Source organism: Melanerpes formicivorus, unplaced genomic scaffold (genome assembly GCF_026170545.1).
Source record: "Melanerpes formicivorus ecotype bairdi unplaced genomic scaffold, bMelFor1.0.p_v2 SCAF_9, whole genome shotgun sequence".
NCBI lineage: Eukaryota > Metazoa > Chordata > Aves > Piciformes > Picidae > Melanerpes > Melanerpes formicivorus.
Window position 1 is genome coordinate 14,898,679 of NW_027142361.1, and position 13,725 is coordinate 14,912,403.

Below are 13,725 nucleotides of genomic sequence, written 5' to 3' on the forward strand. Positions count from 1 at the left end.
AAGAACCTCCTCCTCACATCCAGCCTGAATCTCCCCACCTCCAGCTTCATTCCATTCCCCCTAGTCCTATCACTACCTGATATCCTGAGAAGTCCTTCCCCAGCCTTCCTGTAGGCCCCCTTCAGATACTGGAAGGCGACAATTAGGTCACCTCGGAGCCTTCTCTTCTGCAGACTGTACAGCCCCAACTCCTTCAGTCTGTCCTCATAGGAGAGGTGCTCCAGCCCTCTGATCATCCTCGTGGCCCTTCTCTGGACACGTTCCAGCACCTCCACATCCCTCTTGTAATAGGGGCTCCAGAACTGGACACAGTACTCCAGGTGGGGTCTCACCAGGGCTGAGTAGAGGGGGAGGATCACCTCCCTTGACCTGCTAGCCACACTTCTCCTGATGCAGCCCAGGATCTGATTGGCTTTGCGGGCTGCAAGTGCACACTGAGAGCTCATGTTGAGCTTTTTGTCCACCAGCACCCCCAAGTCTCTCTCCTCAGGGCTATCCTCCAGCCAGTCACTGCCCAGCCTGTATTTGTGCCTGGGATTGCCTCGACCCAGATGCAGGACCCTGCACTTGCTCTTATTGAACTTCATGAGGTTGGCCTGTGCCCACCTCTCCAGCCTGTCAAGGTCCCTCTGGATGGCCTCCCTTCCCTCCAGCGTGTCTGCTGCACCACACAGCTTGGTGTCATCAGCAAACTTGCTGAGGGTGCACTCAATGCCACTGTCCATGTCCCCCACAAAGATGTTGAATAAGACAGGTCCCAGGACTGATCCCTGAGGGACTCCACTTGTCACTGGCCTCCACTGGGACATGGAGCCATTGACAGCCACTCTTTGGGTGCGGCCATCAAGCCAGTTCCTTATCCATCTAGTGGTCCACCAATCAAACCCATGTGTCACCAGTTTGGAGACCAGGATGTGGTGTGGGACAGTGTCAAAGGCTTTGCTCAGGTCCAGGTAAACGACATCAGTTGCTTGCCCCTCATCTATTAATTTTGTCACCTGCTCATAGAAGGCCACCAGGTTGGTCAGGCAGGATTTGCCCTTGGCAAAGCCATGCTGACTGTTCCCAATCACCTCTTCACTATTCTTTTGAGCGAGTAGTGACTCCAGGAGGATCTGTTCCATGATCTTTCCAGGCACAGAGGTGAGACTGACTGGCCTGTAGTTCCCTGGTTCCTCCTTCTTGCCCTTTTTGAAGATGGGGGCAATGTTTCCCCTTTTCCAGTCTGTGGGGACTTCACCAGACTGCCAGGACTTTTGAAATATAATAGAGAGGGGTTTAGCAACCTCCTCTGCCAGTTCTCTCAGTACCCGTGGGTGTATCCCGTCGGGTCCCATGGACTTGAACACTTTCAGGTTCTTCAGATGATCACGAACCTGATCTGCACTTACAATGGGCAGTTCTTCCTCCCCATCCCTGGCTTTGACTTCCATAACATCAGGAGTGTGGCTAGAGGCCCTTGCAGTGAAGACTGAGGTAAAGAAGTTATTAAGTACCTCAGCCTTTTCCTCATCACAGGTGACCATGTCACCATTTTCCTTTCTGAGGGGGCCCACACCTTCCCTAGTCTTCTTCTTCCCATTAATATACCTGTAAAAGTTCTTAGTATTCCCTTTAATCTCCCTGGCTAGATTCAACTCAAACTCTGCTTTGGCTTTCCTGACCAGGACTCTTGCTGCTCGGGCAGCTTCCTTGTATTCCCCCTGTTCTACCTGTCCTTCCCTCCACTTCCTGTAGAGTTTCCTTTTAAGTAATAGTGTGTCCAGTAGCTCCTTGCCCATCCAGGCAGGCCTCCTAGCATTCTTACCTGCTTTTCTCTTTGTTGGTACACAGAGCTCCTGGACACAGAGGAGGTGGTCCTTGAATACTGACCAGCTGTCCTGGGTCCCTCTTCCCTCCAGGGCTTTGTCCCATGACACTTTGGCTAGCAGATCCCTGAAGCGATCAAAAGCAGATCCCTGAAGCGATCAAAAGATCCCTGAAGCGATCAAAAGATCCCTGAAGCGATCAAAGATCCCTGAAGCGATCAAATCTACTAACTTCTCAAGTCTACTAACTTCTGCCACATTGTCTGATTCAGAGTAATTTTGAGGCTTTTTTGTCCATTCAGGACAGTCGTATATTTGGGAATAACACTTGGATCTCTCAGTATTTCACACTTTCTCAGCAGTCTATTTTTCTGGGTGGCTGTGTCCAGTTTCAGGTGGTTGCCCTGAAGTGACTTTGGGCTGCTCTCGGAAATGCTGCCCATCCATCACAGTATTTTGTTCCTTAGGGGATCTGGCTTCTGTCCTGCTCTTATTATAAAGCTGAGTGGATGTGAGCATTTTCATTCCATTGTTGCAGACTGATTTCTTCCTGAGAGTGAGTGGCTTGGTAACATCAACTAAACTCCTTTTCTGGTGCAAAGAGGGTCTTCCAGCATTTTTTTCTTATTGTCAAGTTGATGCAGTCTCCTCTTAATCCCATTGAAGCTCTAATAGCTAATTTAGCTGTGCTTAATTTTCAGCTGTGAACTGGTTGTTTTGTTTTAGTGCCGTATTATTTTTATTTTGCAGTCTCTGCATTCTGTCATTTGAATGCAATCAATCTTTTAGGTCTTTATTTCTGAAGGTTGCTATATTAGCAAGAGAATTAAAGTAGGTAAGGTACAGTATACAAACACGAAAAATTGAAGTGGTTGTGATAAAAAAATCTGATATTATTTGGCAGATTATGAGAGGGTGGAAAACAATTAGAAGAATCGTGGAATAGTTTAGGTTGGAAAAGAGCTTTAAGATCATCTAGTCCAACCATCATTTAACTCTGCCAAGTCTGGTGCTAAACCATGTCCTGTAGCACCAGATCTCTGCATCTTTTAAACACCACAAGGGATGGGGATTCAACTACTTCCTTGGGGAGACTATTTCAGTGTCTAAAAACCCCTATTGGGCTCTCAGGGAAGAAATTTCTTCTTGTGGTGGATTGAGAGAAGGCCTAGCTCTCCCTCCCCCACAAAAGAAAGAAACCACAGCTAGCCCAGTCGGAGAAGCAAAAGGATATGCTGTATTTACAAGCAAAATGAAATGCAGGTTATATATATACACAATATACAGTATTTACAATATATATACAGAAATACACAGCAAAGAAAAATAGTCAGAACAAAACTCCCTCCTCCAGACAGAGGAGGGTTCCCCCTCTGTACCCCCTCTCTCCCCCTACCTCCCTTTTTTCCCAAAAAGGGCTAGAGAGAGAGAAAAGGTAGTTATTAGGGAGGAAAATTCTTACTAGGCTTCAAAGCACATGCAGGGATTAGTTTTGCTTATCTGTTATCCAAGGTCATTCTGGCTAGTTGCTCAGAAGCAGACAGGCTGGAAAGGCAGGACAGAGTAGAATTGAAAAAGATTCCAACTGCACTAAAACTTAAAGTTGCATTCTACCAATGAAATTAGTTTAGGATATCTGATTGTTTTCATTTTGATACCAAAACATTCAGCCAGAGTGTTCCAGCACTGTCTCTTTTTTAGAGGCACAGCCTCAAACGGTCACACTTCTATTAATCTATATCTCCACTGGTGCTACTTGAGGCCATTTTCTCTTGTCTCATCACTTCTTACTAGGGAGCAGAAACCAACCCTCACCTCTGCAACCTCTTTTCAGCGAGTGGTAGAGAGAGAAAGGTCTCCCCTCAGCCTCCTTTTCTCCAGGCTAAACAACTCCAGGTCCCTCAGCTACTTCTCATAAGATCTCTTTTTCAGACCCTTCACCAGCTATGTTGCCATTCTCTGGACCAGCTCCAGCACTTCAGTGTTTTGTAGTGAGGGTCCTGAAACTGAATAGAGTATTCCAGGTGTGGCTTCAGCAGTGCTGAGTACAGGAGGAATTCTTCATAAACATAGATTGTCTTGGTAGTCATGCAGTGAATAATCTTGGAAGAAGTGTCCCTGTAAAGATTTGGGCACGTAAACCAAGTAAGTACAAAATTCTGTGTAGTTGGAAGGTTAAAGATTTTACACTTTTAACCTTGAAAGACCTCTAGCTGTGAGATAAAACTAAAGGAAGCATTTAATAACAGATTAAACATCTGCTGTTTGACATTGTTCTGCTTTATGGTTAAAAAATAATAAATTGCAATTATGATTAGATTTCTGTAATATTTGTTTTGATAATAAGTACTTATTCTGTGTTCTGGTATTTAGACAGTTTAAACTTTTTTCTATACATTCTGACACAATCTACATGAAGAAAAAGGTGATGTCTTTTCTTGTTTGTTGTCTGTGTGCTTAGAAGTTATAAGGTTCTAATTAATACATTTCTTGGAACAGATGTACCAAGTCTAATATTAGATGATAGTGAAGATGAGAATGCTTCATCAATTTTTGAGACGAGCTGTCACTCGGGATCACCAAAGAAACAGTCATCAGCTGCTATACATAAACCCTACCTTCATTTTACAATGTGAGTCTTCTCTATATGTGTATAACCAGAAAGGTAAAACCATGAAATTTTTATGTCAGGAGAGGTAACAAAGATGACCTTTTTTTTTGTGGTGGGATTGGTCTTCTGTAATAGAAACATGCAAGCGTATGGACAAGAGTTTAAATATGAGAATGGTTTTAGGAAAGACCACGTCATAGGCACAGTGATAAAAAGTATCTTGCAGTAAACACATGTAAGGATGGTAATAGCAATTCTTGAAACAAGCCATTTTGATTTGAAAGATAAGAACTGGGAAGAGAGGTATATAGGAATATTTTTGTAGGGATAATTTGTTTTTTCTTGGTCCAAAGTATTGTTGAGCTTCAGTATATGCAGCTGTTTGGATGCATTACATAACTAATGCATTCAGCATTTCTAACATCTATTTTCCATTGGCTTTCATGGAATGTTTTGGGGAAATGGTAATTTAGAAAGTGTGTAAAATTTGAGCCATTCCTGTATAAATTGGACTGGCTACAGTAATCAACAATAATAAACCAAAGGTATGTGGTGTGGTTTGGGGGTGTGTGTGTGTTTTTTTTTGTTTGTTTATTTGTTTTGTATTAAGAATAGTTTGAGTACCTTGTGATGGGTTCTGCATGGAGTTTGCTAAATAAGGAAAATGAGGTTAGAAAACTGTTCAATTGTAGTACTGTTTAATAGAGCCATCTTGTGGAAAACTGCTAAATTCTTTGTGTGAAGGAGAAATGCCAGAATAACATTTATGGAAATCTAAGCTTAAAAATAATGATTTAAGTTTGAGGTACATAGTCAAGTATATTAATGCCAAATTTAAGCTTTTCTTATGAGGTTAGGAGAGGGGACTTGAAAATCAAAACAACTCTATATATTTGTGTGAATGTGTGTCTAAAAATAATCCTGCAGCCTGTGTTTACTTCTGTAAAGTATATAAGCCTCCCTTAATCTGTCTTTCCAAGCATTTTTGTTTGCTGTGTGTGTAACCTCTATTACCAGAACTGAGTAGCCAAAGGTCAGCAATGTTCATAGCTTTTACAAAATATTTAACCTGAAATAAAACCATCCAGTCTTGTTTCACTGCCTAAGCTGATGTGCAGGTAAAAATGCTTTAATAGGAGAAAATGCGAATTAAAAAGTTCTATGTATCATCATTGTAAGGACTCCTTAGGGTTTCTTCTCAGCAGCAAAACTAAAAAATAAGTTAATATTTGCAGGTTTTCCTTTAAAATATTTATTCTGTCTGGAAATCTACTGAATGAAAGTGCATGAATATTCTCTAATAAATGATGAATAGTTACACTATCACTGGAGGTGTTTAAGAGGAGACTGGGTGAGGCACTTGGTGCCATGGTTTAGCTGATTAGATGGTGTTGAGTGATGAGTTGGACTTGATGATCTCAAAGGTCTTTTCCAACCTGTTCTATTCTATTCTATCTTATTTCAGGTCCTATTTCTTAAATAAAGTATTGAAATATTAGGTGATTCTAGCAAATTGAATAGCACTTAAAGGATGAATGGATTAACCTGGGGTTCCTGAGGCTACTAACAAGATGCCTTAGTAATTAGGACTGAACTAGATGTGATTAAGTAGATATCTTTACTGGAAATACATTAAATCTTTTTATATGATCCAGGAATTAACTTCAAATAAATTGATTATAACCAAAATTTTCACAAATATAATGTACATAGCTTTGCACAGATGAATTTGAATTAAATTGTTCTGAAATAGGAGAATAGATGGGGCTCAAGCTGTTGAGACTTGGAATAGTGTTGAGGTATAGTCGAGTTAGTTGAATCCTTTTAGGCTATTGTAAGAAAGCTATTAGCCATTACTGAAAGTCTCCTGGATTCTAGAATACCTTATTTATATCCATCCATTGATACCATTGGCATGTTAGTTGTATTTTGAAACCGTTACTGTGTTGCAGGTCAGCTTATCACCAGCCAACCTCTTACAGACCAAGATTACTGCTATCTGGAGAGAGAGGTTCGGGTCAGACTTCGCACCTTGCTCCAGCACTATTGCACACTCTTGAAAAATTCTCTGTACACAGGCTAGATCTGCCAGCACTTTATTCAGTCAGTGCCAAAACGCCTGAAGAATCATGTGCACAGGTGATGTTTCAGATTCTCTTGTAATGATTATATTAAGTAATTCTGGGACAGATCAGTTGCATCAGTATAAACACAGATAACCAGAATGTAATTTAAAAGCCAGGTTTTCACAGGCTACTTCTGTTTTCACGGTTAAAACAAAGAGGTCTCTGGAAGATGATTGATAATGTCTGCTGATCAGTGAGAGTAATTTCATTTTTAACTTGCCCCCTCAGTCACATACCTAATGTCAGGTAAACTTAATCTGGTTATTGGTTTAATTAAAAATTTTTTTTTTCATCCACTTGTGTCTGAATTGATGTGCTGTGGTTCTAGGTTCATTTACTTAGTTTTAAATACCTTAGGTTTCAAAAGAGTTTGTGGTGGATTTTGTATGGATTGCAAACTAATTTAATTTCCATCTTGACTGCTCACTCTTAGCAAGTTTTTAAAATCTTTTATGACGAGTAGTTGTTTTGTAGTCTCCCTAACACATCGACATAAAATAATTGCATGATATAGATAGCAGTCACAAACACTTGTTTAGAAAGCTTCTAGCATTAGACAGTTTTATTTCACTGGAACATTTGTACATGAAATACCAGAGTCATTTCCTAGTCCGCAGGAGTTTTATTACTGACTAGTAATAGTAACAATTAGTTTCTCAGTTTAACTACCACTTTTTCTTTTAATTAGATCTTTCGTGAAGCTCGAAGAACAGTACCAAGTATTGTTTACATGCCTCATATTGGTGATTGGTGGGAAGCCGTCAGTGAAACTGTGAGAGCTACTTTTCTAACTTTGCTGCAAGATATACCATCTTTCTCCCCTATATTTCTACTGTCTACCTCTGAGTCCATGTATAGCGAATTGCCTGAAGAGGTAAGTTTATTGTTGAAGGAGGTGTTATTAGGGAGGTGTATGCTCTTTAGATCATGTGAAAACAGTCTGGTTTGCAGTGGTTTTCTAGCTTATTTTAAAATGTGTCAAACTAAAAATGTGCTATTAACTGAGTGTTTATAATCTGCTTCAATGAGGGATGTATGTCCATATTGCTGATTTTCTTAATCTCCATCCTCCTTTGCTGAAAAGACTAAATTCTTCATTTTTCAGTAGCTCATTTTGACACGCAACTACAGTATAATGCAGATCTAGTGTGAAGTCCTGACCATTAGCTTTGCATCTTCTGAGGCTCAGAATGGGGGAGGAAAGTTCCTATTTTTCCCCCCTACATATTTCCATATATTTTTTTTTTTTAATTGTTATTTTAATTTATGCCCTTTCTTTTCACTGCGGCTCTGGCCTTTGTTAGGATCATGGGATACTGCAAATTTAGTTATTACAGAAAATTCAGTGACAGTTAATATTTGTTTTCCATAGGCTGTGTATACAGCTTTGGGTAGAGTTTATTATCTGGTGTGGCTAATGGAAAAGTTTAATTGATCAGGTATTTTTGAGTAGGGGCTCAGTTTTCTTAATGCTGCTTGTTTGGTTTTTTTTTCTTACTAGGTGAAATGTATATTCAGAATCCAATATGAAGAGGTTTTTTATATTCAGAGACCAAGTAAAGAAGACAGATGGCAATTTTTCAAAGGATTAATTCTTGATGAGGCAGCAATGCCCCCACCAAGAAGGAAACAGGCTGGTAAACTAAGTTACAGTAAAACCTAAATTAATAATGTGATCTGAATGTTTTGTTTTGTGATACTTTCCACTTTCAAAAGGTGTGAGTAAATGACAGTGTAATGTTTAACAGTGTTAATGAGTGCCCTTGAATAAATTCTGTGCATTACAGTGGCCCGTTTTGGAAAATGGAGAGCTGTGAGGTTTAGGGTGCAGTGGTAGTTAAATTGCTGAGGTAGACAAAATACGTAATGAAATTTGGAGTGGCATAATCCCAGGGGCTGCAGTGTTGTTAATGTTTCTGTTGCCTGACTTGTTTTTTGTTTCCCTAGCTCTTCGTGCTCTGGAAGTTCTTCCTCTTGCACTGCCATGTCCTTCCCGTGAGCTGTCAGAAGCAGAAAAACAGCGAATGGAGGACCAGGAAGAGAACACATTGAGAGAGTTACGGTTGTTTCTCAGGGATGTTACCAAGAGGCTGGCCACAGACAAACGCTTTAACATCTTCAGCAAACCGGTGGATATTGAAGAGGTCTTGTTTCAGTAATGTGCAAACAATGAAGTTGAAGCTATTAGAAAAAAGAATATAAATTTAACAGAGGAAATTAGTAAATGTGAAAAATAGCTATTTGATCTGTTACCTTTCCAATCTGAAATGCTAAATTGTAGCTGATGAGATAGTCATATCTCATAGTTTCTGGTACAAGGAGCCTGGAGCACATTCTCTGGCCATTGAAAATCTTTGTGCATTCCTGTCAATTTTATGACTGGAATAAGCATTTAAAAATGCCATCACAACTATTACCTACCAATGCTCTCAAAGTATTTGAAACCATAAATACAATTTTTTTTTTTTAATGAAAGCTTTTACAACATTGTAATCATAGGCATGATAATATTGGGAAAGTGATCTGTGTTCTGTAACGTATTCAGCATTAATAGTATTGTTGAGTAATTTCAGCAGTAATGCTCATGGATGCCATTAATCGCAGATGGTGGCACATTATAAGGCATTAACTGGTCGATTATGGAGTGCACACCTAACTGATGAGACAGTTTGATCTGTAAAGCTATTTTCAGGTGCTCCTATGTGAATAGGATTGTGTTCAGTCTGACTTTGAGAGGCTGGCCCATTGCATAAAGGAAAAAAGCTTCATTGCTTCCGAAGAGAAGCATGTGTTTGGGAAGACATTGAGATGAACATGAGACATTAATCATAGAATGGTTTGAATTCGAAGGGCCCTTAAAGATCATCTAATTCTAAACCCCTTCTATGGGCAGGGACACCTACTAGACCAGGTTGCTCAAGGGTATGGACACTTCCAGGATTGGAGCTTCCGCCGGTCCTCTGGGGAGTCTGTTCCAGTGCCTCACCACCGTTTTGGTTTGAAGCCCTTACCCCTTGTCCTATCAGTACATGCTGGTGTAAATGTTGTTCTCCAGTTATCCTGTAGGCCTCCTTCAAATACTTGGAAGGTTGCTGTAAGGTCTTCCTGGAGCCTTCTTCAGGCTGAACAACCCTAACTCTCTCAGCCTGTTTTTTGTAGGGCAGGTGCTCCAGTCCTCCATTCATCTTTGTGGGCCTCTTCCAGATATGCTCTCAACAGTTCCATGACCTTTTGTTGAGGGCTCCAGAGCTCCCAACAGCTAAAAGAGAAGAGCTTCAGAAGTAGAGTACAGCACTGTAAAAACCCAATTTATTATGTAAAATCCATGCAGGATGAACAAGAATCTTTTATGGGCCCTGAAGTTCTCTTTTAATTTGAGCTTTCCATAGTGTTTGGTAGCTGACTGCTTTTTGAAAGGCTTACAAGAGCTTTTTAATGTGGCAGCTTAAGGTGTGAGCATGGTATAAGCAGCAACTTCCTTCTGATTTATTTTTTTTTAATAACACTGTTTGGGAGGTCCATTTTGTAGGAAACTCTTGATACTCATAGAAAAGGCAGTTTTTCTACCCAAAGAATTTGTGATCCAACTTAGGTGAATGAGGCCACATAATGAAAGAACAAATGACCATCCTTGTTTTGTAGATGGAGAGAATTGAAATGTAAATTTGTTATTTAAAGACTTTGCAAAAACTCTAAGATATCACAGCGCTAGAATGCAAATGTAATCCTTTTCATCCCAACTGATCTATTTGAGCACAGGACTATCATTCCTTTTCTACAGCAGCCTGTCTGCTCGACTTCCTTAGAAAATGTATAAAGTTTGTTCTGCTCCTACTTGTGTTGCAGAGAATGTTGCTGTGTGATAAGGACTTTTGTGACTTAATTCAGCAGCAATGTTTACAGTTTCCAGAAAGGATTCTTTCTGATGATGTGCTAGCAAGAGAAGGAAGCCCATTGTTTGGCTTTCCAATCTCTAAACCAGTTACCTTCCTGATTCCATAGAGGGAGACAAAAAGAGAATTTTTGAAATTTAAATTTTTCATCATAAATGTCAATGTATATAGGAATGAGGCACTAAACTTCTGTTTGCTGAAGTAATGCCTTAATGTTAGTTAATGTTTTAGTATATTCTTTTAATGAATATCTACAGATAATTTATTAAAAAAAAAAAGTCTCACAGAGCCATTCTGGCTTGATCAGTATTTTGGCAGCCAAGTTCACATGTGGGTGGTTTCAGAAATAAAACCCACAGTACTGTCTCTGAGGCTGTCAGTATTTTTAATTTATTGTAATCCTAATCACATTGAAACATTCCAGTATGGGTTTTTGTGGTGAACTTTGTTCCAGCAGCTGTGCTTGATACTGTTTTATGGTATCATTAATTGCATTAAATACTATTTGGTGCATCTTAGTGGTTGCCAAATCTCCAGTTACAAACTCAGCTCATAGTAAGCTGTGAACTGTGACACAAGGCTTTGTCTTTAGACTGTCTTTCCTTAGGCTAATGTCTTCAGTGGATAAAACCTGACTTTTTATTGTCATTGGATGAGTAATTGGAAAAACTATTCAAAAGATGATATTTAAAAGCTGATAATTTGACTGTTTGGTGTAATGAGAACTCTCTACCTGCAAGCTGAACAAAGCATGGCTTCCATAATTTTTCCTGGGGTTTCAGGTTAGGCTAATTGGTTTGGGTATTTTTGCCTTTCTAACCCTAGAAAGTGTAATAACACTATTTAAAAAAAAAAAGTTTATTTAAACTGAAAAATAAATTTACATTAAAATTTTTTGTCTCAAAAATACCATTACATTCAAGTTGAAAGATAAACAGGCGATCTCCTGGGGAAAAAAGTAGCTTTGGAAGTCATATGTTTTGTTTAGTTTGATGAAACTTATGTTTTTAAAGTAAATTTGTTTAGAAATAAGTGTTTAGTTAATGCATTAGAGCTAAGCATGTGGAATGAATAAATTGAGTTTAAAGATCTAAAACTGGGAATGTTGGAATGCATATGATCCTGTTTCATTTCTGTATGCTGTTTGCTTGTAGGTTTCAGATTACCTTGAAGTTATCAAAGAGCCAATGGACTTATCAACAATAATAACCAAAATTGATAAACACAACTACTTAACAGCCAAGGATTTCCTAACAGATATTGACTTGATCTGCAGCAATGCATTGGAGTACAATCCAGACAAAGATCCTGGAGGTAAGAACCTACTTCATTTTGGCCAACTTAAACCCAAAAACCTAGTATTTAATTATGTATTTGATTATTATGCAGGCATTTAAATAAACTGCATGCTGTGTGATAAGTAGGATAAGCAAGTCCTAAGGTCTGTGCTTTTAGTGTTCTGAGGCATGTGGTGCACTCGGGGATATTAAGAGAGCAGGAGAACTACAGAATTCACAAGTTGTTTTCTAATAAATTAGGTTTTGTGGTGGCTTTTCAAATTTGGTAGCTCCTTTTCAGTGAGTAGATTTTGTATATACACAAAACCCCAATGTAATTTCAAGAGCTCTGTAGAGGATCCTGCATGCAATCTGGCAGTGCCCTGCTTTTATTCCCACACTTGTGAGAAGTAGCAATATGTAATTGATGGGAACTAATCCAAGTCTTGATGGACTGTGTCTCTGAAAAGTGACTGTTTACAAGACGAGGGCTGTGAGATAGATCTGAATGCAGCTGATACATGTTTGTGACTTAGTGATATGCTTTGGGAAAAAAAATTAATAATACACACCCACCCTTTGTTCTTACTTTCAAGCCATTTGTATCTGTGGGCTTGGTTCTTTAGGTCTAGGAAATATAGTCTGAAGAGGTGGTGGTTTTTTTGGTGGTGGTGTTTTGTGTGTGTGTATAGTGTTTTTTGAGTTTTGGGTGTGGGTTTTTTTGGCTTTTTTTAAAGTTACAAAGCAGGTATTATGTGACTACAAACTCCTAATATCAGATCAGGCTTGTAAATAACAAGTTTCACATTTGAAATAACAGAGACAGCTAGGGGAACATTTAGTGGCAGAAGTTTTCATTTGAGCTTGCCCAGAGAGAAAGACAGACTTATGTGTATTTAGGGTGACCAGAACAGGGCTATGTTTATGGTTTTCCTTGCCATCAAGATAGAGCTGGTAGAAAAGGATCTGGCTATTTTTGAGTTAATTTTTGGATTAGAGTTTCACATGATTGAGTAGGTAATGAAAGCTAGTTCTGTCCGCTGGGTTGTCAACAGCTGATGATGTATTGCTCTTCTGACGTGCAGGATTTCTTGAGCTGTTGTAAGGAATGCAGTGCTGAAACAGCACATCATAGCTATTCTGAATAAGCACTGCATTACATTAAAAATTCAGGTGCATTAACTAAATATTAACCTGTAAATGCTCACGTTCTTTAAAGCTGAGCATATATGTTTGCCTCTGCGTCATGCTTGAATTTGTGGAAGAAGCCTACTGTACCTGTTTCTACTGTTTTACATGCAGTACAGATATTCAAAACTGCCTTCTTTGCTATGTCATTTGTTTATTTACTTTGTGGTTGTTTTTTTTTCCCCAAAAAAGATACAAGATTTCAGCTAGTTTATGTAGCAGGTTTTTTAATTCTTCCCCCTCCAATTTTTCACTAAGAAGGGTTAAACCTTGACCTTCGTAAAGGCATGGAAACCTATCCATAGTGCATTGCACATCATAGTATTTGCCTCTCTGTGGGAAAGTCTTGTCCCTCACAGGATAGGAGGAAAGTAGTAACAGTTCAGTCAAATAATTTCCGTTTGTTTGTGGTTTTTGTTTCTTTTGGGGAGCGAGGGGGTCTCCTTTCCCCCTCCCCCCCCCCCCTTTATTTTGTGAGGACATTTTAAACTTTATCATGTGACCAACTCTTAAGGTCTAATATTGCAAAATTGTATCTGCAAGGAAGGCAGTGTGTGTTTTGTGATCATGAAGCATAATGCTTTATCAATAGGTACAGGTAAATATTTCTAATTTCCGGTTGATTTAAGTGGCATTAGATATCAGCAAAAAACATGTCGAGCTCATTTGGCTGCATACTGGATATTCATTTTTCACTCAGCAATTTTTCCAGCTGTAAAATTTGCAGTTTCTAGAATTGCAAGCCTTTAATAAATGTTTGCTGATTTTATTAATTGTCCTCTTTAGTGATTATTACAACAGATTAAATCTGTTCATTGTGTA

At 39.2% G+C, this 13,725-nt stretch overlaps 1 protein-coding gene across 3 annotated transcripts in view; it reads left to right on the forward strand.

The window, feature by feature from the left end:
- The window catches only part of ATAD2B (ATPase family AAA domain containing 2B), a 111,690-nt gene that overhangs the window by 57,877 nt on the left and 40,088 nt on the right, over positions 1-13,725 (forward strand). For 2 of the 3 annotated variants that reach the window (XM_068143142.1, XM_068143144.1), the window contains 6 exons: positions 4,308-4,440; positions 6,372-6,558; positions 7,234-7,419; positions 8,047-8,182; positions 8,493-8,689; positions 11,593-11,752. In XM_068143142.1, the coding sequence (XP_067999243.1) occupies positions 4,308-4,440; positions 6,372-6,558; positions 7,234-7,419; positions 8,047-8,182; positions 8,493-8,689; positions 11,593-11,752 (999 nt within the window). The remainder of the gene's footprint in view (positions 1-4,307; positions 4,441-6,371; positions 6,559-7,233; positions 7,420-8,046; positions 8,183-8,492; positions 8,690-11,592; positions 11,753-13,725) is intronic. The other variant, XM_068143143.1, reaches the window with a different exon arrangement.